A 26647-nucleotide genomic window follows, 5' to 3' on the forward strand; every position below is an offset into this window, starting at 1 on the left:
TCATTTTTGCATTAAGGAACCTTCAGAAAAACGAACCTAACATTTCTTTGTGACGATCTCCAAAAATGTAAGGTTTGCAAGTTGTTGTTGTTTTAGTTCTTTGGAAATGAAATTCTTGTTGTTGTTTTATTCACTTCCTTGCAATTAAAGTTTATTTACTCATATTTATGAAAAAGTCAACAATATTATTCAAGGTATGTTGAAATTGACGGAGATGATAGCATTTAAACTTGTTACACGCAAGTAGCGGAAACACTCTTATTAGGAGGCAAGCGATAATTATGTTTGAGCTATATATACCGCTTCAATTATGTTTGTTTTTACACATTGGCCCGAATTCACGAAGGTGGCACAATCTTTGTCCATGGTTTAAGCCTTTGACAAAGACCCTATTTTTGTATGGGGCGCCAAGTGTCGCATGGCCTATTTCGTTACGAAACCAGTCATTTCGTCGACGAAATGAACATAATTATGTATTTCGTAACGAAGTGATCATTCATTTCGTTAACGAAATGGTAATTTCGTTGACGAAATGACTGGTTTCGTAACGAAATAGGCCATGCGACACTTGGCGCCCATACAAAACTAAGATCTTTGTCCATGGTTTAAACCATGGACAAAGACTGTTCCACCTTCGTAAATTCGAGCCATTGGGTTTCAGTCCGATTATAGCATGGGTGATGTTTCTGTCATAAAGGAAAATACATCATGTACTCGTCATCAGACAAACAACCATATAGACAGAACTACGGATACATTTTATCAGATTAATGCAAACGCAAAATAAATGAAACGAACGTTCAGTTTGCTAGTATAGTAATCATTCCTTCAGGATCGTTATTAGCCAAGACTTGTCAGAAAGCTGTTGAAAAAAGAATTAGATGATGACCTCTTTTTTTTAGTGATATGATTCTACAAGGTATCATACATGCCGTGCACTCCCGTTATAACGAACATGGTTATAACATAATTACGGTTACAACCGCGAAGCAAAAATTCAGGCTGCAACGTCTGCTGTATGTATTTTGATTGTTTATTTGTTCAGTAACAACAAAGTGTCGATATAACTAACGAAAACCGTAGGTCCCGGGACTTCGTTATAACGGAAGTCCGCTGTATAATACATAACGACATAAACTCACGCGTGGTTCATCCTTCATCACTGCCAGGGTTTTGAAGTTTTTGAAGGGGGAGGCGAAGCAGGAAGAGATGGTAGACCTACATCGCTTTATCTATCCTGACTGACATGGTTGTCAGTTTACGGTTGTCATGGCAACCATCAATATCAAAACATAGGTAAATTATATACAAAAATGTTTCCACTAAGATTTTAGGAAGGTCACCATGTTTTATTCTTGGCAAACATGGTCTGTGCAGTTTGCTACTGAAACAAGACGCCTGTCAGTAAAACATGATGTAAAAACAACAACAGCAAAATAATTCAAAAGCATGACCCATTCTTGCAAATTACATTTAATACATAAAATATCTGCCCGATGATTACATAACTCTTTGAAAAAGCAACTCAAGAAAACATGTATAGAATGATTGTGCACAGATTACAATCTCTGGAATAAATATGTGTAATATTCATCCAAAAATACTATAAGTCGAAACCTTGTGACGAAAAAAAAAAATTATGCATGATAATAAAAAAAAAATCATTATTTTAGGAAACATCTTGGGACTTCCGTCAATGATCAACTTGATTATTGTGTGTGTCAAATTCAGAAGTATAGGTACGTAGTACAAAGCCACCACTCTATACTCGAATTATGTCATTATAATTGATTATAGCGTGATATGTGACTTTTACTTCAACTCGATCCTGAAGACACTCTGCAGTTTATCATCAAATCCTATCACATCCTTTATCTAAGCTCAGTAATGTGTACGTGTATTTACAACACTGTAATACTTGAATAATTTATGCGTGTGTTGAAAATAGTAATGTAATTCTTAGGTATAGATCCGGGGTCATCTCACTATTCCATACCGACACCAAAGAGTCATACAGCCCACGAGTTCGACATTGAAAACAGGTCCATGAGTCATACAGCTCATGAGTCATTACAGCCCATGAGTTCGACACGAAGTAAAAACAGCCCCACGAGTTCGACAGATACAACACGGGGCTTAATGTGTAGGTCTCGTGGGCCTTGTTAGCTTAGTGTCGAACTCATGAGCTGTATGACTCATGAGCTGTATGACTGTGTGGGCTGTATGACTCGTGAGCTGTATGACTCGTGAGCTGTATGACTCGTGAGCTGTATGACTCGTGAGCTGTATGACTCGTGAGCTGTATGACTCGTGGGTGTCTGACTTGTGACGTGCACCCATAAATCCATCTCCTTGATTCCAAGAGGGTAGATACACAATCTAATAAGGTTTCCTACACATATGACGTCATACATTGAGTCTTTACTTCATGAAGAAAGAAGTCAATGAGTGGCAAAATCAGACTCCAATGTGCGATTGCTATTAAATGCACCACGCTTTCATAAATACAACATATGAAATTTGAATTTAAAGACCGCATTTAATTTCTGCCCACAAAATTGCGAACATGTTTGTTAGTGCATGATTTTATAGAATGAGAAGATTTCTTGTCCACATTGTCTGGAACGAACATAGACATCTTTGTTGTAAAAACTGTCACGTAGAGGGAGGGACGTATGGTTTCCAGACCCTTTGCCAACTAGACTCCGCGGCGAAGAAGGCCTCTGCAGGACAAAAACCAATTTAACTACATCAGTTCTCGACGTTGAGGGCGTCAACATCCTGAATAGCGAAAGTACGGGGAGAGGGTCTGGAAGCCACGACTACTCTCTAAAAAAAAATCGAGTGAAAATATTCACTCTTAAAAGAGTGAATACAAAAAAGAGTGAATTTCGAGTGAAATGGGAGTGAATTTTGAGTGAAAATGTTAATTTTCACTCAGTTTGGAGTGACGTCAGGGATCACTCCAAAATCTTCGAGTGATCCCTGACGTCACTCCAAAATGAGTGAAAATGAGCATTTTCACTCAAAATTCACTCCAATTTCACTCGAAATTGACTCTTTTTTGTATTCACTCTTTTAAGAGTGAATATTTTCACTCGATTTTTTTTAGAGAGTAATATGATAGACACGTAGGCGTGAATATTCATAACTGAATAACACACGCCTTAAAATTCAAATAACAACATTTTTCATTATGGTTTTAATAGCTACAACATAGCAAGGAGGTATCAGCACTGCAAAGATTCTGGAATAAAATGTGTGTAATATTATTTGAAAATGCAGTTAGTCAAAACCCTTGTGACACAAGATATGCATGATGATAATCACCAGCATTATTTGTACTAGAAACAGCATGAGAATTCCGTCAAGGATCAACTTGATTACTGTGTAATATATGTCAAGTTCACTTTTATAGTCTGTAAATAAGTCTACTAATAGAAATAACAAAGCACATTGCTACCACTACTCGAATGATATCATCATAATAAGGAGACATGTGACTTTTACTCCAACTCCAATGTCAGTGAGTAATAGTCTGCAGTATGTATTATCAAAGTCTATAACATAATAAACAGAGCAACCTTCATCTACACAAAATCTTACATTATTCCAAGCTCAGTAATGTTTACCAAACACACGATAGTAGCACATCCCCTAATAAAGAAGGAAAACCATGTTGATAGCTATTATTCCCTCGCTTATCACTTGCTTATTCAGTACATTATATTATATAGTATCAGCACAGAAGACTCCCATTATAACGAAGTCCTCGAGACCGGCAGTTTTCTTTCGTTATATTAAAATTTTGTTATTACAGAAGAAATGAACATTAGAAAAACATAGAAAGGATAATATTGCGGCCTAATTTGTTGCTTCGTTGTAACCGTAACTTCGTCAAAACTGTGTTCCTTATGACGAAAGTGCACTGTATTCCATAGAACATTATGGCACATGTGTGTTGGCAAAACTATATAACTTGTACGTATCTTGACAATCGTAACGCGAACGACATTGGGTTACATGTAACAAATCCACCATCCTGATTCCCAGAGGGTAAAAACATAATCTAAAATAGATCTCTATATACAAACACATGAAGTAGATATTCAGGACGAACACAAAAAAGCAATGCATTGAGAGCTATGAGGAAAACAGTGAAGAAATATTACCCTGTATCATAACCATAACTTAAGGTATAGAAATCATTAAACTCCACAACTAAAAAACAAAACAAAACAAAACAAAACAAATGATTACAATATCGACCCAACTGAATGACATCACCCTCAATGTAATGTTCCTTATACATTATTTAACTAAATCAATGTAATAGTCAAGTCAAGAGTAAATGTAATATATATTACCTTGTATTAAAGACATCTATCTAATGTGAATTCAACGTACCGTAATCCTACGACAATTATTGTAATATTGACCCTAACTTACTGAATATTTCCCCCTGAATGTAATAGCAAAAATAAATTGTAGCTTTTGTTTTTAAAACACAATAACAGGAGATAATGATACATGATGTAAAGGCGGTCTAATCCATCGATTCACAATGCCTATACATGACATACTGCATTCGGATTGCTCATGCCAACACATACCCAGCTCCCTGCAATGTTAAAGACAACAAAATGAATCCGAAAAAATACACTATGATCCAACCTTGTCTATTCGTTAACAGAGAGGGCTCTGTACACTGTATGATAACTTAAAGAAAAAATGGTAAAGGTTTTGTTAATATAGATGAGTCCCATTCTTTTATAAGGACTGTTTTCTTTTTGGATATCTCAGCCATAGCTTTGAGTTGCCTTCATGACTTTTCTGTATGGTTGCTGCCTACCTTAGCAAACCTGTACACCTGTGATGAAACTAATGCTGTTTTACTGTTTTTATTGGTTATCTGCTATGTTAGTATATTGCGTGCTAGTATCAACGTTTTTATATATAATGTACATGTCTTGCCAACTTATATACAGATCTGAAAAGCTGAAAAAAAATATATGATAATATAACATAGGGCCTACACCGGAGACTAGAATACTGTGGCTGATCCTCTGTTTCTTTAACGTAAATCCTGTCGTTGTTTATTTTGTGTTGAACAACCCCTTTGTTTTGTTTTTACATAATTTTCAAAACAATAACAATAATTGTCATCTCTAAAGGCGAAGATAATTCCGTTACGATGATAGCTGTGTTGAATACAAACCCGAGATAAAGAGAGCTTGCACACCAAAGTGTGCAAAATTAGGATCAATGATGTATGTGACTCCAAGCAAACCAGTATTGTGAGTACATCCTTGAGACTGATATCGTTGAAAAAGATATATAAAAGATATATACATGTGTATTGTACAGGATATAATTATATATATCTTTGCAATGACTGTATTTCTATAAAGCGAAGATTGGTGTGTTGAAAGTAGATCCGACATTCAAGGAGAATCACCCAACGTCGTGGGCCAAAATAGATTAAGCCGTTCCGTACTAAATTCTGAAATATCCATGGCTAATTACGCAAGCCACCAGGTTCCCGTATGCAACGGTTTACGCCAGGGTGAGTATATGGTTTTTAGCCAACCACTCTGTGAGTAGATCCTTAGATACTGATAGCGTTAGGGATCTCTCTCGGATGAAGGTAAATGTATTTCTCCTCTCGCTCCCTGTTCCTCTCGTCAATCATTTCTCCAATCTTCGCAAGATCGGCTCGGAATCTGTGGTACGAGAGAAATCCATCGTTAAACCATGCTTCACCAACAATCCAACACATTACAGAAGGACTTTATAAGTGAAGAGTTTGTTCGCAAAAACCGATAAGTCGATATTTGCCAACTGGAGATACATGTATTTGCGATTAAAGGTCAAGAAAAATAAAGAGAATAATAAGAAAATGTTTGTTTCTTTTGACCATAACTTCAAAAATATACCTTTATATGTAGTGACCAATATATCATTTAAAAGGTATTATTTTGTACTTTATGACAGAGACCGTACTTCAAAATCTTCAAAAATGGACTTATCGGTTTTTGCACACAAACTCTTCAAGTGCTGCCATTTCTCTTCTCTGCTCTGGCTTTCTAACCGTTCTAAGGATATTAAAACACTTGTTCGGCGAAGAACAGGGATTACCTAAACCGGGGGATGTTCGTAATACCGAAAGGTGTGGTAATCCGGAAAAAAAAAAATTAGAAACTGTTTCGTTATTCTGAAGGAGCGTTTTTTTTCCCCGAAACACACACATTCCTTTATACCAAGAAGTTTTCCGAAAGTAAAAAAAAAAACAAACAAACAAACAAACAAAACAAACAAACGAGGGGGGGGGGGGTCGTTAATCCAAAAACGTAAAGACAGTACGTACTAACGAAACTTCGGAGTTGGATGAAATCGTGTTGCATGATAACTGAGAGTATACAAATTTCGATCCCGCATAAGCGACTTCAACGGCCAGGTATTACTGGGGTCATCCCACTAGACCGACACCCACGAGTCATACTCGTACAGCGCATGAGTTATACAACTCACAAGTCATACAGCTCACGAGTCATACAACCCATGCGTTCGACACTAGGCAAATAAAGCCCATGAGTTCGATAATAGGTAAAGGTAATACAATGAAATAGATAAAAATGATTAAAAAAACCTTGTCAGCTTAGTGTCAAACTAATGGACCATGTAATTCGTGAGCTGTATAACTCTTGGCTGTATGACTCGTGATTTGTATAACTCGTGGGCTGTATGACTCTTGAGCTGTATAACTCGTGGGCTGTATGACTAAGTCTTGTGAGCTGTATTTATAACTCATGCGCTGAATGACTTGTGAGCTGTATAACTCGTGGGCTGTATGACTCGTGAGCTGTATAACTCATGCGTTGTATGACTCGTGGGTGTCGGTCGCGTGACGTGCACCCATATTACTCACCGGTAGAGCGAGGCGCAGCCCACTGGATCATAGAGATAACACATCTCAAAGTCACCCAGAGCGTTGGTTCCTCGTGTGCTCAGTAGCTTGGTGAAAGTCATGACACTTAGCGTCTCGGCTTTATCAGGAAGCTGCTGAAGGATGTCGGCCTCCGTCAAAGGAGTCTGGGTGGCATTCCCGGGCGGGATTCCCGAGCGGGATTGAAAAAAAGAGAGCAAGATTTAGCTACTATGAAGGTTGTTTACTACGAGTTTCTCAGATAAACACCTGCCACTCTGTATTCTGAGGTTTTATTTGATCGGACGTCATAGAGTAAGATTGCAGGTGATAAGAAATCGAAATCTACTGATGTACGAGTGGCGCAATGGCGGTTTTCCGTTTTATAAAAAGTACTGTCATGACAAAAAAAACACAAAGGGTTAATATCATAAACCTGTTAATCTCGCTAGTCCAGCGAGGATAGCACTAGGTTGATACCAACACGTGATGTAAAGCATAAACACGATTTCGACACATCACTGACAAATTAAAAAAGATTATGTTCATTTGAATATAAAGGGTTATCTACCTGGTATCCCCTCCTGTTGTATGACAAAACTCCCTTGACTTTATGTCTTTGCCCTAGCTCTTGTAAGACTAAACTCGTGCAATCTGAGGTATACGGATTATTTTAACGTATTAATCAATGTATGAAGGTCCTAAACATTCGATGCAAATTCATGTACAAATACAATGACATTTAGTGAAGTCCAAAGAAATAACAACAATGTGCGAGAGACCCCCCCCCCCCAAAAAAAAAAGAAAAAAAGATGAATGAATAAATACATAGATTGAAAGACGAGGCAAACTTTCCCTCCCATCAAGTGACCACACCTTGTCGCGAGGCGGCTGGCCATGCAGCCAGGCGGGGTAGCTCGGGGGAAAACCATACTGGTCGTACTGTCCAAAGTTGGCTGCTGCATGACCCGCGCTGCAGATGAAGATAAAGTTGGTGACGGTGTCCGCTACTTCGTCAGTGGTCAGGAACTGACCACCATTGGGTAGACCCTGGGATGGACAGATGACAAGAGATGTTTAGTTTCCTTAGTGGCAGAATCACTTCCATTAAAGACATAAAATATTTGCTCTAGGCCTATACCACTTGCAGATGAAACAAAAACCTAGCATTAGTTCTAAAATGCGAGTTAGAAATAGAAACAACCAATGTAAAAATCTGAACAAGTGTAATTGATGTTAAGTATACAAAATGTGAACAATAGTTTTGATGAAAATATTTCCAGACTAAACCTTATACAGTTACGGTTTATTAAAAATATAGTGATATCTCCTTATATTTTAGGCTTTGTTGCAAAAAAAAAAAAAAAATTATATATATATATATATATATATATATATATATATATATATGGTAGAATGTTTTGTGATACAACTAACCTACACATATGCATCAAATTAGATATCTGGAACATTTTTTTTAAGGTAAGCATGACCTTTAATTGTAGAAAGGAATTTTGAATCTTTTCTGATCAGATTTGCTTCCCTAATCTGTAGTCTTCCGATGGGAAACATGATAATAAAGTTACAGGGAAGTCATGATTCGGCAATCAGATACGTATGTATATAATTCCAACAGACTTATTCTACAGTACGGCCCACCGAGTGGCAACTGTTTTCTATGCATGTCAATATAAATTACAGCGTATTTATAGAAATAACTGATTATAGACAATTTAGAACCATACCCTGCTAAATGCCATTATGCCTCTTTGTAAGCACAATGCACTCAGCCTAATTGGTAATATTAATAAATTCTTATCGGAGATTCACACTAAGAGGGAACGTCTCTTTACATTAATTCGAGAGATAACACCAGGAGTCAGCCACACCCTACCTGCATACCAACCGTCGCCTCCTTCTCGTTTTTAGGTTTCCCTCCCAGAAACCTTCCCCACTCCTGCAACTCCCTGTCTTCCTTCACCTTCGCTGATGAATCTGTGGAATCGAAACAAGGTACAGAAAATCGAGGAATGGGCTGGAAGAATTTACCTCAAATGACCTCAGGTGGTAGAGTATTGGTTGACATGAAGATTCACATTTAACTTTTTGCGAGATACTTCGAAACACTCTATGATATGTAAGAGAGCATGCATTTCTAAAACGGATTCAAGTCATGATTTGATGGAAATCAATTTTGAAAATGCTGAGATATTAAAAATAAAAGAAATAAAACAAAGCTTTCCTAATTAAAGGCAGGTCCCATCTTTTATTAGAATCGCTTTGTTTTTTGGATATCTCGGTCATTTCAAAACCAATTTTCATGAAATAAACTTTGAATATTTCTTTAAATTATTACAATGCTCTTTCACATTTCATGAGAGGTTTCTCCTCATCTGAAAAAGTCATCCTCGAAAAACGTTGGAAACCTGAAGTCCCATATAACACGTCAACTGAAACGGTACCATCCGTTTAAGCCTCTCATTATTTTTAATGTCAGGACAGAGCGATCAATTCGCACAAGACTTTGCTCGTATAGGAAAAGAAGCAAGTCAGTCTGATGTTCAGTACAGACACCAACAGAATATACGTGAGGAAGAAATCAAAACAAGATGGAAAGCGACAAGCTAGATCCGGAAATATCCCTTAGTGTTAAATTGCAGGACTAGTACACTCAGCACGTCCTGGCCTGAAATGACGGACAGGAAAGCTTGTCAATACAAGATTCGTTCCAATATCAATGAGATAGGAAGTTTGCATGAGTTGTGCCTTTGCCTCAGAGTTATTTTCATTTTCTATTAACACAAGAAAATCAGATTTAACAGTTGCCCAACTTTTCGTCTGTTTGTTAGTTTTTCTGAATTCATTTATTCATTCTGTAAGTTCTTCATTTCATTTCATTTCATTTATTGCATTCCTTCTCTCTTTTTCGGCAAACATAACACGAAATGAATCGGAAGATATAACATAGGCATGTAAGTCGACTTTACATGGTAGATAATAGTTAATAGATTATACATGCATACCGGTAAAATACAAAGTTATGTCTGGAGAAAAAAAAAAGAGAGAAAGATTTCATTTGAGAGGTGCACTGAAAAGCATGCTTGTAAATTGTGGACCACTCAAATAATTATCCATATTAACATATTTGTTTACAAAGACAGGATGGAACAAAACAGGACAGAACAAGACAGGAGAAACACAAAATATTACATGACTTGACAGAAGGGTATACCATTGAAAGTAATAAAGCACAAAAGTATAATGGAAAGAAAGGAAAGAAAGAAAAGGAAACATGAAAGGAAAAGCCAACACGCTGAACATTGGAATCGAAAGAGGGAATTGAGGTGCTTCAGAGCTCGAGCAGCTGAGCAAAGTTTGTACAAATAAGATAATGAAAAAAAAAACAATAATGAATCAAATGATTGACGAATTAAATGATTGACGATGAACCCTTTGGTTGTAGAGACCAGCTAAATAATAAATAATATTTTATCTTAGTATGAATTCAACAAAAAACAGTTTCAACATACGCTTAAACGAATTCAAAGATAAAGAGTTTTTTATATCACAGCTTAAAGAATTTCAGAATCTAGGGCCAGTGTAAATAAATGTACTTTGCGCCAATAAGGTTCTGAGAAGGGGTAAATGAAACTCATAAGATCGCCTGGTGGGATAACTATGAAAAATTGATTTCTTGGAAAAATGGAATTAAAGATGCTAGGAAGTGCATTTGTGTTAAATGTACACATAAACTGACCCGGCTGAAAGAAAAACACAACTTTGATTTTTAAAATCTTGTATTCCACAAATAATGGATCTGCATGAAAACTTGGTGAAACGCCACAAATAATACGAAGTGCCTTTTTTATAATAACAATAGTTTATCTAATAAAGTTTGATGGGCACTACCCCATGCTAAAATTTCATAATTAAGATAAGGTAATATTAATGAAAAATACAACGTCAATAAAGAAGACAACGGGATTTAAAATTTAAGTCTATTGATGATACCAATATTACGCGAAATTATTTTACTAATATTAATCATATGAGGCTTCCACGAAAGTTTATCATCCACTGTAATACCGAGAAACTTTATGTGAGATACACGTTCTAAATGAGCGTCATCAAAGATGATATCTAAGCCTAAAACTTCTATAGACTTACTAAATTACATATACTTGGTTTTCTGAAGATTTAATGATAATTCATTGGCTCTTATCCATTGGGTCACTTTTTTAAATTCAGAATTGACAGTATGGACAAGGGTAAATGGATTTTGGTTAAAGAAAAAAATATGTGAATCATCGGCAAAAAGTATAGTAGAAAGTATGTCGGATGATCTGCAAAAATCATTAATGTAAATGATGAAAAGTAAAGGTGCTAATATACTACCCTGAGGAACGCCACATTTAATGACTTTCATTAAAGTTAGCTCCCTTCTTCCCTGGACTAGAGAGTCAATCGTCCAGCGACTAACCGTAGTAACCGTCGACGATGCGCTTGACGTAATCGAAGATAGCTCTGCGAACCAGCACTGCGTCATCTCGATAGTGGTAATTAGGAAGTACTTCCGGGTCAGCCACTCCCCTGTCCTCAAGGTCAGCGAGGAGGGAGCCCTGCACATCGAGTCGCCAATTGTGCCACATTCGTTTAATGATTTCGAACATACCGATACGACCAATGGCCATGGTGGTATCCACCCAGCCTCCTTCAGCAACCAAAACGTTCACGGCACGACTGAAGGGCAATATTAAAGAGGACAAGGTTACGTGTACGTTTTATCAGTTTTACAACATTTTCCTAACATCTTACAAGTTGGTACAAGTTTAAACTGCAAAAAGAAATTTGTAGCCTAAATCATTGATTTGAGACGACTCATCACTGAATCGTTTTGAGCCTGGCAGTGTAAAAAAACAACATGTAGCTTTTGTTGAGATCTAATATTTAAAATATAATTTTTGCATTACATCAGGACGTACAAAACGAAGTAAATGTGGAAATCTTTTGTAGCCCATACTGTTTTTTTTTACTGAAAGCTGACAGATAATGTTTATCTTTCTGGTTATTCCCTTCGATAGTATTAGGATTGTATAGTAATTGTACGTAACATAATTCGTATTCATTTTTGTTTTCATTCTGTTTTTGATCACGTACATTGTTGACAGACGCATATTTTTTCGAATGTCCAGATGTTAGATGTCAACGAGCTTGCACAATGTTTTATCCTTGAAAAAGGCATTATTCCTTTTTATTCCAAATTAGGTAGACTGATGTGTGGTTGTTTGTGTACTTGCGTTCAAATGGCACACACCTGTTGATGGCGAGGAGATAAAGGAAGTGAGGAGCGAGTAGACGGAAGACTGGATGGGATGGAGACAAACATCGATGCGTTGCTATGACGATAGATTCTCCTACCAAGTGAGTAAAGCCCAGATGGACAGCCGACTCGTGGACCGAGGCATCGGCGTTGTTGAAGTAGCACTTGGCCATGAGCCAGGTGTACTCCGGATCAGATGGGTAAAACACCTGTTGCATTTAATATTGGTATCAATATAACGTGACTATCATTATCATCACCATCATCATCATCGTCATCATTGTCATCACCATCATCATCTTCACCATCATCACCATCATCACCATCATCATCATTTCCACCATCATCAGTATCATCGACCATTTACTCGGGAGCCTTGACATTGGTCATCATTTGAACCTAATCGTCAGCTTCTATACTACTTTGACTGTCGCAGATATTACTCGTATGAAATTCATTACAAAATTTGAAACTATGAATTTCAGTAACGGAAAGCTGACGACAGGCCTCACGTTAACACGGATGAGCAGTCAAAGCTTCAAAAACGGGAAGATCCTTTTTTTTTTTTCATGTATTTCTCCGAACATACACGATGTGATAACCAACGATGACCAACGTCTTGTGAACATTCGGGTATTAAAACACAAAATAAGAATCTTCCCAGAGGAGAGCGCAGTGACCAAATAAAGGGAAGATGAGGGTGAAACTTCGAGTAACCTGAATCTAAATAATAGTAAATTATCATCTTACAGGTGTCTCTAGGTAGTCAAAGCTTCACAAACGGGAGGAACTTTTTTTTTATATATATTTCTCCGAACATCCATGATATAATAACCAACGATAATCATAGCCTCGTGTGCATCCGGGTATATAAACACAAGTAAAAATCATGCCAAAGGAGAGTACAGTGACAAAATCAAGGTACGACGGCGGTAAAACTTCGAGTATTAAAAATGAATCTAACAATAAGACTGGTATATACGGAATGGTACGTTATCGTCTAATCGGTGTCTAGGTACCTGACTGGTGTTCATTGTGACAGTATACAAGGTGTAACTATAATATGGGACATTAGGAGAAGGCGTTGTTAAAGGGATAGTACAGTATTGGTGGAGATAAGAATTGGGCTTTTAACTTTCTGCGACATACTAAGAAAACATTATAAAATAGTACAGAGCATACCATTCTAAGAGGAATTCAAAGTTTATTTGATGAAAATTGGGTTTGAAATGACTGAAACATCCAAAAACAAAGTAAAACAAGGCGATCGTAATAAAGTGTGGGTCCCACACTTTATTAGAATCGCTCTGTTTTGGATATCTCAGCCATTTCAAAATCAATTTTCATCAAATAAATGTTGACTTCCACGTGGAATTACATGCTCTTTCATATTTCCTAAGATGTTTCTCATTATCTCACCAAAAAAATGTTAGAAACCTGAAATTAGGTCTCAACAAAAACTGTACTATCCCTTTAACCAAAATCCATTTTGCCCACATCGGATTCCCACTGCCTGACTGCGCGAAGTATTATACGCGGAACCAAAGAGGTGTGTGAAACAGTACCTCCTTTGGGTTGAACTTACCGGATTGTCTGGGGCTGGGTCTTGGAAGAGCTGGATCGCTACAGGTATCAGATGCTTGTCTTTATCAACAAAGAACAGGGCCATTGGGGCACAAATCTGAATTCGGAAGTGGTGGATGAGGTAGGCAGGTGTCACAATCGTTTATAATTACTCGGGCTTTATAACCATTACACATTTAGCTTTAAAATCATTACTCATTCATCTTTATTACAATTACCCATGTGGGTTTATATAGTCATTACTCAACGTGTTACTCATTCAATGATATTACCATGACTAATCTGGCGTAATATTCATTACCTCTTTATGAGTTTAAAATAATTGTTGTCCCTTTTGCTTTGTAATAATCACTCCTCCGGGGTGTTTCATAAAGCTGTTCTTAAGGTTACGAACGACTTACGAATGACTGGAACATATTGTGATGTGCTATACTAATCAGAACTTTGATAATTCAGCAGACGAATTGATCACCACTCGTTCTTAAGTCGTTCGTAACTTTAAGAACATCTTTATGAAACACCCCCCCCCCCCCGACTTGTCATTAAGATCCGTCATCACCCCATTGGAACACCTACCTCCCCCCATCCCTACTTCACTGTGTCTTGTCTCGTTCTGTTTTGATGCGGTCTTCTTCACCAGGAACAATCTCACTAATGAACGTGGTAAAAAGAATCTCACATCGTCGTTAACATATACGCTCAACAATTACCTTATTCAAGTTTAATGAAATTTTCGCGTTGAGTTGTTTTTACTATGAACAAAATAATTATCATTATGGCTACTACTAAATCATAGCTTTATACGTTGCTTATTGACGTCAATATAGGTCGACAAGTTGTCTATCATTTTCATTACAGTATGCTATACGTGAATCTTCTTTCTCATAACAATAATCATAATTATCCATTCTTCGAGTTTGTACAATTGTTGTATACATCCACTGGACCAAATTATGTTTGTGTTCTTGGGCGTGTATCATTGTTACGATCTGCACATGGCTTAATTGTACGGAAGATGTTCATCATCTTGGTAGGAACTGAAAGAATAAAACTGATCCCTTGTCTCACGAAGCGAGGTAAATACGAAACAAAAATAGACAAAAGATAAGCTTTACTATTTCTGCGTACCGCTTCTGTGGGATTTCACAATCCAAAAGGTTATTTCAGTGAGTTGCGATTGGAAAAGAAACCAAACCAGTCAAGGATGGAGTAACTAATACAACAAATGGAATCTTTCTTTTATGATTTTTCTTATAAGCGATGTGGTTGTTTTTCTCTCTCTCTCTCTCCTTCTCTCTTTAATCACATGAGGGCGCTGTGCTCACCGTCCGTCCGTCGGTACATGGGAGGTCCTTCAAGAAATCGTAGTTGACGATAAAGAGTCGTCTACACGCGATGGCTTCGTCGATTGTCATGTTCTCGATGAGCGGCTCGATGTCCTTTTCGTTGACTGCAAAACTACATCATGTGACAAGAAGGACTTTACGACTGGCCTCAGTTTGATATTGTTCAAAAAGTCTCTCAAAGCAATCCATTTTCACGTCTCATCCTGTACATAACTGTCTTTTGTTCATTCATTCATTCATTCATTCGTTCATTCATTCATTCATTCATCTTTATTGGTCTATGTCAGACGTAGAAATTTGGTTTCCAATGCCATTAAATTGTACCAAAATAATCATGACAATACAAACACACAATAAACGTCATATCTCGCATCACAATGTCTATGACAGGCACGATGAATACAAACAACCCTATAAATCTATTACGCATGTATACATTATATCAGTTTAACCCTTTGCACGCCAGATCAATCTCCTATCCATAGGTATTTGTGTGTGAAATATAAGCACAATTTGACTCTTTGGCACATAAAGGGTTAATAGCTCAAGCTACTTTGGCTCTTTCCAGACCCCAAAATTTCAAATTAACAAAATTAGGATGTTAGATGATGTCTCTTGTGTTTCATATCATATCATATCATATCAAATCAATTCATATATATCAGGCCAGCATCCACCTATGTGCAACATCTTCTGAACAAGCCTTTCGTAAACAGTTACCATACGTTCTGTTCCGATGCCTGTAATCAGAAACACTCATCTTCACAAGGGATTGATAGCAGTTTGATCAATGTATAATGTCTTGCTACACTAGTGTCTCCATTAATGAGACGTACAATGGGACCGGCCAGAAAACAAAGAATCTGATTGGTCGTTTCAGAGACAGCGTATAATGAAATATCGTACATACAATAATTGTCGAAGTTAACACGAAGCCGCGGCATTGGGATTAGGACAAAAGACTAGCAGAGTACCTTCCTATAGTGTGCAGTTATATAGAGCTTGACTCTTTCCTATTCTCTGTTGGCAAATTATTTTGATATTTCAATGGACAAAATAAAAGCAACAATGGCGCAATCTTATTGTCATAGTGTAGCATCAAAAAGGAAAAAAAAAGTCGGATGTTGACAATGAATTGTGTGACTATAAACAGGGAGGACGTTCGTGCTAGGTGAATGCACTATCCAGCAACCTGTCTTGTTTACATTGGTTGACTTGAAAGCTTTATTGCTAATTTGTTTGATTGATTGTTTTGGTTAATTCTCTTTCCAAACATTGAAGTAGACAAGTTAGAAATCTGAGTATCATAGTTTAGTATGGCAGAGGGAGGCAGTCTTGTTACTTGTCGGGAATCTCAGTGCACAGTCGAATCTGAGTTGGGTTACAGCCACTGAGCCGCTGGTTACCAAATTCCACATCAGATTTCCATTTGTCCAGCCCCTGGGGAGTTTGAGGGAAGGAAGATGGCGAGTAAGGTATCAATATCTTTTTTGTGGGGACTGAGTATTGGTTGGTAAATATATCATAATTATTTATGTGATTAGTATAATGTTATCGGAGACGAAACGGGTGCACGTCACGAGACCGACACCCATGAGTCATACAGCCCACAAGTCATACAGCCCACGAGTAATACAGCTCACGAGTCATACAGCCCATGAGTTCGACACTAAGCCAACAAGGCCCACGAGACCGACACATTACGCGCCATGTTGTATCTGTCGAACTCGTGGGCTGTTTTTACCTAGTGTCGAACTCGTGGGCTTTATTTGCCTAGTGTCGAACTCGTGGGCTGTATGACTCGTGAACTGTATGACTCATGGACCTGTTTTCGATGTCGAACTCGTGGGCTGTAATGACTCGTGGGTGTCGGTCTAGTGGGATGACCCCGACGAAACAGCCTCTGTTCTATTTAGACGCACCGTGATACAGTGTCGTTATTTTCTACTTTACGTGGTATTACTTGCTACCTGCTGAATGACAATGAACTTTACAGCCTTGTCTGCGTTTCAATGGTACATAATAGTACCTAATTACAATTATAATGATTACGTTTATGTACATCCCTTAGCTCCCGATGTTGGCAAAATAAGGAAAAGAATGTAATCTACAAAATTAATCACATGCAAACATTGCACGATTAACGTGTATCTCTAATATCTGAAGAATACACGACCATAAATGAATGAAATCTGTATCAAAAGTATCATTCGGGTAACTGGGTAATTCTCTTTTTCCCCTTTGAGTTTTTTTTTTCTTCAGCAAATTACCTACAGTGTACATGGAATAATCTCAACATATTTTTTGTCACGAAGAAGAGAAGGAGGAGAAGGAGGAAGCAGAGAAGGAGCAGAAAGAAGAAGAGGGCCAGAAGATGAAGAAGGAGAAAAAGGAAGAGGGACGACGGAGAAAGAAGAAGAAGAGGAGGGGGTGAGCAGAAAATAGAATAAAATGCTACTTACGGCTGGTACAGGCAAGAGAGGAGGCCGGTAGATAGATTCTATGTCTTTAAGAGACTCCCACTTGTCCGTGGTGATACCAATGGTATTGGTCGCCAGCATCACCTTCACTGCATTACCCGCCAGGTCCCACTAGGATAGTGAGAGAAATCATTCCTGAGAGCTTCGGTCTTGATTTAATTTTCATGCCCATCTCTGTTTCAGCTGTTTGAGCTTCATTGATCAACTATGTCAATTGTGTGTCTAAGTCTAGCATATCAATGCAACACAGCAGAGGGAAATGACAATCTACTCATCTTACCTGAAATCGACGTGAACACGAATCCACCTGTTGCCATTTTTCTAAATGACGTCTTCAGCCGTTGCCATGGCAACGAACTTTTTTTCTCTAAAAGAACATGTATTCTTCGTTAAACATCATAAAAACATGCTGAAATTTCCAAAATATATCAGTATAAACATATTTCTTTAGTAAGATTAAAAATCAAAATTTCAGAATGTCACGGTTACCTCATAGCCATGACGGTTGCCGTGGTAACAACTGTTTTAAAAAGAATATGACGATATTTTCATGAAAAGCATGAAAACATGTGTTCTTCTTTAAATATCATAAAAACATGCTGTGAACGCCAAAATATGTCACTATAAACATACTTCTTTAATTGAATAAAAAAATCTAATTTTCTTTATGATATGATTGTCACTTGCTTCCTTTTGCCAGATTTTTCATGTTTGCTACAAATCTATAATACTTTGGCAAAAGGAAGCAAGTTACATAATAATGAGTTTCTATTATTATTGGGAATATAAGAATTCTTCGAATTGTCATAAATGCATCACCATATGACTTGCATGAATACCGACATTATTTCTCATCACAAATCTATATGTTGAAGGGCCTTCCAAAAAACAAATTTTCTTCATTTGTAGCATTTGTACTCGATGTCAGTTGTTTCCTTTTGCCAAAGTAGGGCAGCACAGTCTGCTCTGTCATATAGTAGTCATCATGACAAAAAGTGAATGGATGCTGTTTGTGTTTCTGTGGACTTTTAGGTTAAGAGAACACGTCTTGCATCTCGTACTAAATAAACCAGAACGAAAATATGACAGAATAAATCTTGGTGAAGATTCTTTGGCAGAAAACTTCAAGATAATAATTATCTCAGGCCGGGCTTGTAATGAGCAAAGCACAAAGTAATACGCACAGTCAATGACTCATGACGCATAGAGTTGCTTCCAACTACAGGGAGTCGAATGTTTGACTGCCTTCTTCTTTTGTTTTGTTTTGGGGTTGTGTTTTTTTTTTTCTAATGAAAACTTTGTTGTTCGTCGGAAGTGATGCACAGACCAAAGTTCATGTTTTCGTAATTGTTTGTTTTGTTTGTTCATTTTCAATCTGTGAAGATGGCTGGATAGCCCATATTCAGCTATGTTAAGCTGGTCTTCCATGGGGTCCAGTTGGATGTGAGGTGGGACCACTTCACCGGGTTAAACACCCTGCTCTTTGCGATGAATGAATGAAGCGGGATCTTTTACGTGCATGAGCTGCTACTCTCTCATACCATGGACCTACAGTCCATGCTCATACACGGGACCTCCCTTTGGCCCGAATTCACGAAGGTGGTACAAATGAAACCATGGTTTAAACCATGGACAAAAACCATGGAGCACCAAGTGTCGCACGGAATATTTCGTTAAGAAATCAGTCATTTCGTCGATGATTGTTTTGTAACGAAATGACAATATTTTGTAACTAAATGAACATTTCGTCCACGAAATGATAATTTCGTTAACGAAACGGCCATTTTGTCGACGAAATGACCAATTTCGTGACCAATTTCACGTAAAGAAATATTCCGTGCGACATTTGGCGCTCCATGGTTTTTGTCCATGGTTTAAACCATGGTTTCTTAATGTCCTATCCGAGGGACAGAGTGTTTTGCCTCTTGCTGGAGGGGACGATATGCTTACACATAACATTACTCAGCCCAGACTCGGGTTCGAACCCGGGCCGCATGATTGCGAGGCAGACGCGCTACCGACTGAGCCAACTCACCGCCCTATCATGATAGATAGTCCATGGTTCGCTAGAGCCATTCAAATGGCATTTGAGCTATGGAACAGATGAGTGGTTTACAAGTATCACCGTGCAGCGCACGATGTGTGCGTATACTGTTTGTAAGGCTGCGTTCACATAGAAGTATTCGGTATTCGGTATTCGCTATTCGCTATTCGGTATTCGCTAATCGGGCCCCGAATACACCATCACCCGCACCGTCAACTCACCATCCCATGCAGTGAGGATTTCTTCCTCCTACATCCTAGCAAATCTTATTAACAATTTCTAAACTGCATCAGAATGTCAGTCTACATGCTTATTTCTGCTAAAGGGCAAATCCAGACCAAAATTGTCATTATTTCATAAACGAGAGACGGTATACGCTGCAAGAAAATCGAACAAGTTCGATTCCCACTTTGCTATACTTTTCGCAGCTATTCGGTACTTTTGAATAGTGCCCTCCTTAAGTCCTATGTGAACCGGTGTGAGGAAATCCTATCGTTCGATTCAAGCTATTCGCGTGCCCTCGAAAAACGAGCCCGAATACCCGAATAGTATACTTCTATGTGCCAACGCAGCCTCATGTAATACTATCTATCATGATATCAAGACAGACAGAAATTCAGACACGGGGGACAATTTTTGTGCAGATGATTGTATGTAACATGATGTATAATTATGTTATTGTAGTCCTCACACCAGTATGTAAGAGAAAAGAAAATTACGATATTGTAGAGAATGATGTTTCATTATTTGTAGATTCGAATGCAATTAGTTTTCAGCTGGTAAATTGTAGGACAACGGACGCAATGAAAAAATAGTATTGTTATACAGTCAATTATCTTTCTGACGGATCGACAATTCGACCACTTCGAGGGAATGTCATGTCACAGTTCTACTCTGAAATAAGATGTAGAATCGGCACTGATACACGACTGTCAAATTTAATCCTATACCATAACTATATCATAGACATAATATTCGGTTCAGGCGGGACATGGGGCGTGGAGGGGGGGGGGGGGAGGAGGGAGCGGGCTTCAGTATCCGAACAATAGTTAATTTTTGCACTGACATGTAAAAATGCACCTTACCCACTGCTTCACCTCGTGAGTCTTATTTTGGAAGCTCTTCATATTGTATATGTCCGATATAGTTCATAGTGTTTTAAAACTGAATAGGTCTATACGACAATACGGCTATAGGGCCACAATGCTAAAATCAGCCTGCTCGCGAGATGACCGGTCGGAGAGTTGTTAACCAATTATTTTTGTCAGGAACCGAAAGGACACCACTGATTTCTGGGGCATCGCTGTGTCGATTGCTGAAGTTTTAACGCAGAATTAAAATTTCGAAGGCGACCGCCCAGTTTTCACTCCGTCCGTAAATACGCTCGGTGTCCGAACGGCAACCGCCCAGGCACCGACCTATCAAGCGGTCGCCGTCAAGCGATTTTGGGAAACAAAATAATGAAAATTAAAATATGACAAAAGCGCAGAAGAGAACCAAGGGACTAGATAGGAAAGAGGAGTCAGAGCTCTATGGAAGAGGCAGAGGGAGGGAAGGAGGCAAGGAAACCCACCAACTTCTCAGCAGCTTCTGTCTGCCCACTCAGAAGAGGACTCGGCTAGCAACATGGGGGACATGGAAGACAGGGACAACCACTTTGGGGAGAAAGAGATAAACGCGAAAGGGCGGGGTCGTTATGCAGACATAGTAATGTATGTTTTGTTAAATTTCCATTTATATAGGCCTCTTGAATGAGAAAGTAATGAATGAGAAGAAATGGGGATAATGAAAAACTATGAAATTATTATACAATGAGAAATAGAAAATAATAATAGCAAAAATATAGTAGCAGTTAAGCAGAGATATAGAACATTTCTGATATAGGAGTAATTACGGATTTGGTTTTCTTCATCTTGGGTTCCCATCCATTTCTATTTGACTTCCTAATTTCCACTTGTTCTTGATTTTTATCTTTGGTTCGAATTCACATAGCTGAGAGGTTGACAGTTCGTAATCTAATTCTCGTTCGCCTCGTTGTCATGTTCGAGACGCTGGTAAAAATAGCTTTTTGTGTTCTCCTTTATATACACAGTGACGCACGAAGGCGAACACATTGTGGCTAGTATGGTTCATTCAGCCACGGACGGATATATAACAATTAGGTAAGGCATGTAAAATGATGGCATCATACACTTTATATGAATTCAAAGGCCCTTCGGCGGGTGTAATTTATCCTATGGAGCCCATGGCCTAAAACCTGTTAAAGAAAGTCCTATGGGTGTACATATTAAAAGATATTACAAAACTGACAAAATATGTGGTTGGGAAAGGGGTTGCCAGACCTCTTGTTTGCAAGCACAAAACCTTGTTTGTTGTTCAGGAGTCTGTGCTAAGACTACACTGTCCCATAGGCCCTGTACTGTAGTGTCTCCTGACAGTCATGACAGGGACTAGGGAGGTGGAACTGCATTGACAGTCACTAGTTAGTGCATGTGGCAGTCTTATGTAGTAGGCATATGACGTGTTGTGCGATAAGATGAATCGACGACACGTAACCTTATAAGCCAACCATGGCATACCACCGCCATTTGTACTATTCCGGACGTTTGTGAGTTTGAATAAAATCACTCACTGCAACGCGCACTATTGAATAGTTCATTTAGTGGTGGTTCTTTTACTGGAGGTATAAAACAAATGCATAACATGCTGCAAACAATAGATCAGTGAGGAAGTCAATTTCGAAATGAAGTGAAATTAGGTAGCTTTAGATTTGCGACGCTGACGTTTAAGACGACAACTGCGTTGGCCGTTGTCTTCTCTCCCTGCGTCGTGTTGCTATTGGTTTTTAGATTACGCAAGGACGCTGCCTATACAAAATGAAATGACGCCCCATAATATGATCATTGCCTCAAGTAGCTCTCTGCGTCGTGACTTGAGCGGACGCAAATTAATAGCCAGACACGACCGCGCCAACTCAAACGACGTGAGGTCGATTTTTATAACCAAATGTGCACACGCACATTTCTTTTCCTCTAAACGTCGCGAAAATCTTACGGTTTCTATTATTACCTTGAAGTGGAGGACATGTCTCTGACAGGAGATCAAAATGAATCATTAATGAAGAAGTTTGGACTGGATAGAAAACCACACAGATTATCAAAGCTTGCATTCTTTAAATACGTCAAAATTGGTCTGATCGAAAGAAATTGTGATAATGTAATATATCAATTTGTTGAGTTTATCATTAAGATTATGCATCTTATTTTTTCTTATAAGTGGTTAACTCTGTATTAAACATCAATGCTGTGTAAAAGCAGCTGACGGCCCATTCTGCATAACAGGGTTACAATGTGCTTCGGTAACATCTCAGTGGGGGAGATTTTGTCTCCGCAGCCGCTACCAAAGACAGTCGCTTTGACTCATACGACTCCGACTTAAACGCCAAATTTAGCTTGTGTTCTCACAACGAAGGTGAATCCAAGAAGACGTCCGAGACGTCTCAAAACAAGGTGACAACTTATTCGCCTGTAAGTCCTTGGGACGTAGCGGGGACGTCTCCGAAACGTCTTCTCTGTCGCGGAAATGTCTCTGCGATGTCTCCACATCGTCACCGGTAGGCTGCCAAGTGTCCCCATAAGGTTGCGGAGACGTCTCGAAGATTTCCAGCAACAATATTAAAGAGGAGGCGTCATTGAGACGTCACAGAGACGTGTCAAAGTCTCCAGGAGACGTCGAGGAGACGCGACCAGCAAAGCTCGAGTCGCCAACAGGTCGTACTTACCTTGTCGCTATAAAGTCCAGGAGACATTCGTGGTCATCGATTCGACCGTGATGTTGATAATGTTTATGATTCAATGGCACATCAATTAATTCGAGAATACTAAAGTGTTAAAAGTTTTGATTGTGAACATTTGGGGAAACGTCATCTGTCTTTTAAAGACACTTCAGTTAAAAAAAAATGAAGGATTGTAACAGCTAGTGTGACAAATGAAAAGCATTATTATTATTGTGATTTATGTGAGACATCGTGCGTTCAGAATAATCATTTTGAATAGACATGTCCTGTATTTATTGTATCGTGTAAAGGTAAAAAGAGATTGTGGGTCGGGCAATTGTATAACACATGCCTTTGAAACTGTCTGAGTTGGGTAGCCGAATCTCGATGATAATTTAATGACAAAATTTGATGAGATGAAAGAGAAGATACTCACCATGTGATCGTTGGAGAAGGATTCATCAGATGGTAGATTCCTACACTGAAATCAAACAAGACATCAACCAAAACAGGTTTTATTCATTGTTTGTTTTCCCATTGCAAATTAAGAATACATATACGCACAGATTGTCTTATAAACTTTAGACCTAATTTGCCTAAGAAAAATAAGTAAATAAACATTTTAGATATAAAACAGCATACTACATGGTATCGCTTGGATAAAATTCTAGTTGTAAACATGATAAACGAACGTTCATTAGTAGTCAAGTCCACCATTAGAATGATATCTAACAAGTTGGTGATAACAAAAAGTAATTTGCTGAATCTTTGTCAATTTTCATTTCTGAACAATACGTTTCATTTGAGAGAGATTCGGCAAGTGAATTTATGAGGATAGATGGCACCAATTTGTTCTTCCTGCTTTTACTATATAATATAACAACAAACTTATGCAAATTTACCATTAACAAGGTAGTTTGTTGGTGCTTAAGGACATTGTAGAGTTTGTCTTTCCTCTGCAACTCTCTCTGTCTCTGGAAGAAGGTCTTATCTTCCTGAGGTAGGACCATGTCGAACTCACAAAGTCGCAGTTTTGTGTCCGCTGGTACCCACCGATGGACGGGGAACTTGTGGACCACCTTGGTACTCAGAGCCTTGACTTCGATGTACTCACAGTACCACTTGTCGAACAATCCCCGTTCATCGAGCCAAATCTCGATGAAGGCGAGGGGTCCGAAGTTTTTGTCGTCAATACAGATATCGAAGTCGTCTAATTTTCCCATCTCAAAGTCGTTGCGGAAAGCCTTGTCGAGTTTGAAGTCACGAGTTCGAAGACCATCCGCGTTGTAGAAGGCGAGATAGACGTCGGCATCCGTTCCCATGCCAACTCGATTACCAGTCTTGACGAAGACTTTGTAGTGAAGTCCTCGTTGACCTTGTACCGCATTACCCATGATCGTCCCCGGTATACCGTCTGTACTCCGTCTAGAAATAGGTCCAACTGATGAGGACAGCCGAACGCCTTGGAGCTCCGGTGATTATGGTATGTTGTTGCGGGTACGTAACTGTGAGATATGTATGCAAGTGGATGTGTGGGAAGTTGTGAAATCTTTTCACAGACTGCTGACACCCACTCAGCCGTGCGTGGCGTGGTTCAATGTCAACAACATCCCCCTGTTCTTGTTTTTTTTTTGTGCATATATTGCCTATGATATGGCAAAAAAAAAACACGAACAAAGGTAAAAGCCTACATTTGTGGTTAGTAGCAGGCAAGGGTTCACAAATACAGTACTCTCCGCGTAATCGGGTATCGCTTAAACGGGTACTCCGTTTAATTGGGTAGTTATGTCAAAATCAGTTCCAATGCACATTAACTTTACCTGATAATCGGGTTGCCTCTCCGCATAAATGGGTAAATAATGCTCTTCTAATATAATTCCTACCCACATTTTATCGCAGATAAAACACTTTAAGAAACCATGAATGCCAATTTTTCCGCGGCTAATCGCATTAAACATGAAAATACAATTAATGTACGTGTAACAGGTAATCGCATTCTCTGCTTAATTTGCAAAGGAGACCGATCATTAATTGGGGAGTGATTAAACATGAGTTTTCTGAAGACATATTTGTCCGTAAAAAGAGTGTAAATTATTGCTCGTGACTCAGCAAGTGTAAGGTACAGTATGTATAATGTGCCGTGCAAGCATGCGTGTTCAAGCATACAGTGTAGATGTTTGGTGCAGTGTTCAATGCAATATACATACACACATTGTACGTGTCAACTGTGAATGAGACGTGTTCTTCTGTTAATCAGGTATCCGCTTAATCGGGTAAGAAACGCTCTGCCCGAGCCTGCCCGATTATGCGGAGAGTACTGTATCAAGATCTCGTTTATCTGCAACCATGGTGACGTTTCTGGTAAAGCGATTACTAGAGCTTTGGTGGTGAACTATTGATATCTAACAAATGAATATATCATTATTCGTATCACACGGGAAAAGTCATCGACCACTGACGAGGAACGACAGAAAGAAACAAACAATAAACATACAAAGAAAGTATAAAAAGACACATTGCAAACAGTACTGCCTCAATTAATAAACAAAAACAGAGCGGCACCTAACGGTGTTACAAAAGGATGATAAACAAGGCCTTCACGTTTTGATAGGTTTAGAACTGAAAGTCACCTGAGTTATGGAGCACAAAGGAAGAAAAACCCGATCAGTGACTAAAAACAAAGAGAAAAAAGAAGACGATGACACCATTATCAAAAAAAAAAAAAAAAAAACATGCACTGTTTTCTTTTTTTCACACATATTCGTGAGTCAAAAGTATTTTTCCATCATTCATTTTGATAGGTGTTGTGGTAAAAATGGGTTGATTGTACCTATAAACATTATATCTATTCACTGTACAAATATACAGGGCCTGATCCAGGAATTACGGAAAGGGAAGGCGCAAACAATAGTTCTGGTGCTACTTCAGGGTTTCTTTTCATTTTTTTCTTTTCATTTCTTTTGTTTTAATAATAAATATAGGGGGCGGACCGTGCGCCCTCCTCTGGACCCGCCACTGGAAGTACAGGGCTCACACCTGTAAATAGAATGGAATATTCCAGGCCCCTTCACAAATTCGTACCAAAGAAACCAAATTAAATGAAGAAAAAAATCAACTAAATCTCATTATTATTTTGGCATGAAGCTGAATAGCTGCAGATATCGAGCATGAAT

General features: G+C 38.5%; 2 protein-coding genes across 2 annotated transcripts; both read right to left on the bottom strand.

Annotated features, from left to right (window-relative positions):
* Positions 1-5608: 5608 nt before the first annotated feature.
* LOC139744018 (polyunsaturated fatty acid 5-lipoxygenase-like) lies at positions 5609-17761 on the bottom strand. Its single transcript, XM_071654486.1, has 10 exons — positions 17638-17761; positions 16518-16615; positions 15155-15287; positions 13831-13926; positions 12240-12454; positions 11406-11665; positions 8820-8920; positions 7802-7975; positions 6929-7092; positions 5609-5723 (listed from the first exon to the last, which is right to left on the bottom strand). Exons 1-10 carry the CDS (start codon positions 17734-17736, stop codon positions 5609-5611), a joined length of 1455 nt encoding a protein of 484 aa, XP_071510587.1. The 5' UTR covers positions 17737-17761.
* Positions 17762-21221: 3460 nt separating this feature from the next.
* Positions 21222-24868, bottom strand: LOC139744805 (polyunsaturated fatty acid 5-lipoxygenase-like). The gene is made up of 3 exons (XM_071655224.1): positions 24377-24868; positions 23911-23955; positions 21222-21317 (listed from the first exon to the last, which is right to left on the bottom strand). Exons 1-3 carry the CDS (start codon positions 24866-24868, stop codon positions 21222-21224), a joined length of 633 nt encoding a protein of 210 aa, XP_071511325.1.
* Positions 24869-26647: the final 1779 nt, after the last annotated feature.

The sequence above is a fragment of the Diadema antillarum genome, unplaced genomic scaffold (genome assembly GCF_040938485.1).
Source record: "Diadema antillarum isolate AM-2024a unplaced genomic scaffold, OU_Dant_1.0 scf00000035, whole genome shotgun sequence".
Classification (NCBI taxonomy): Eukaryota; Metazoa; Echinodermata; class Echinoidea; order Diadematoida; family Diadematidae; genus Diadema; species Diadema antillarum.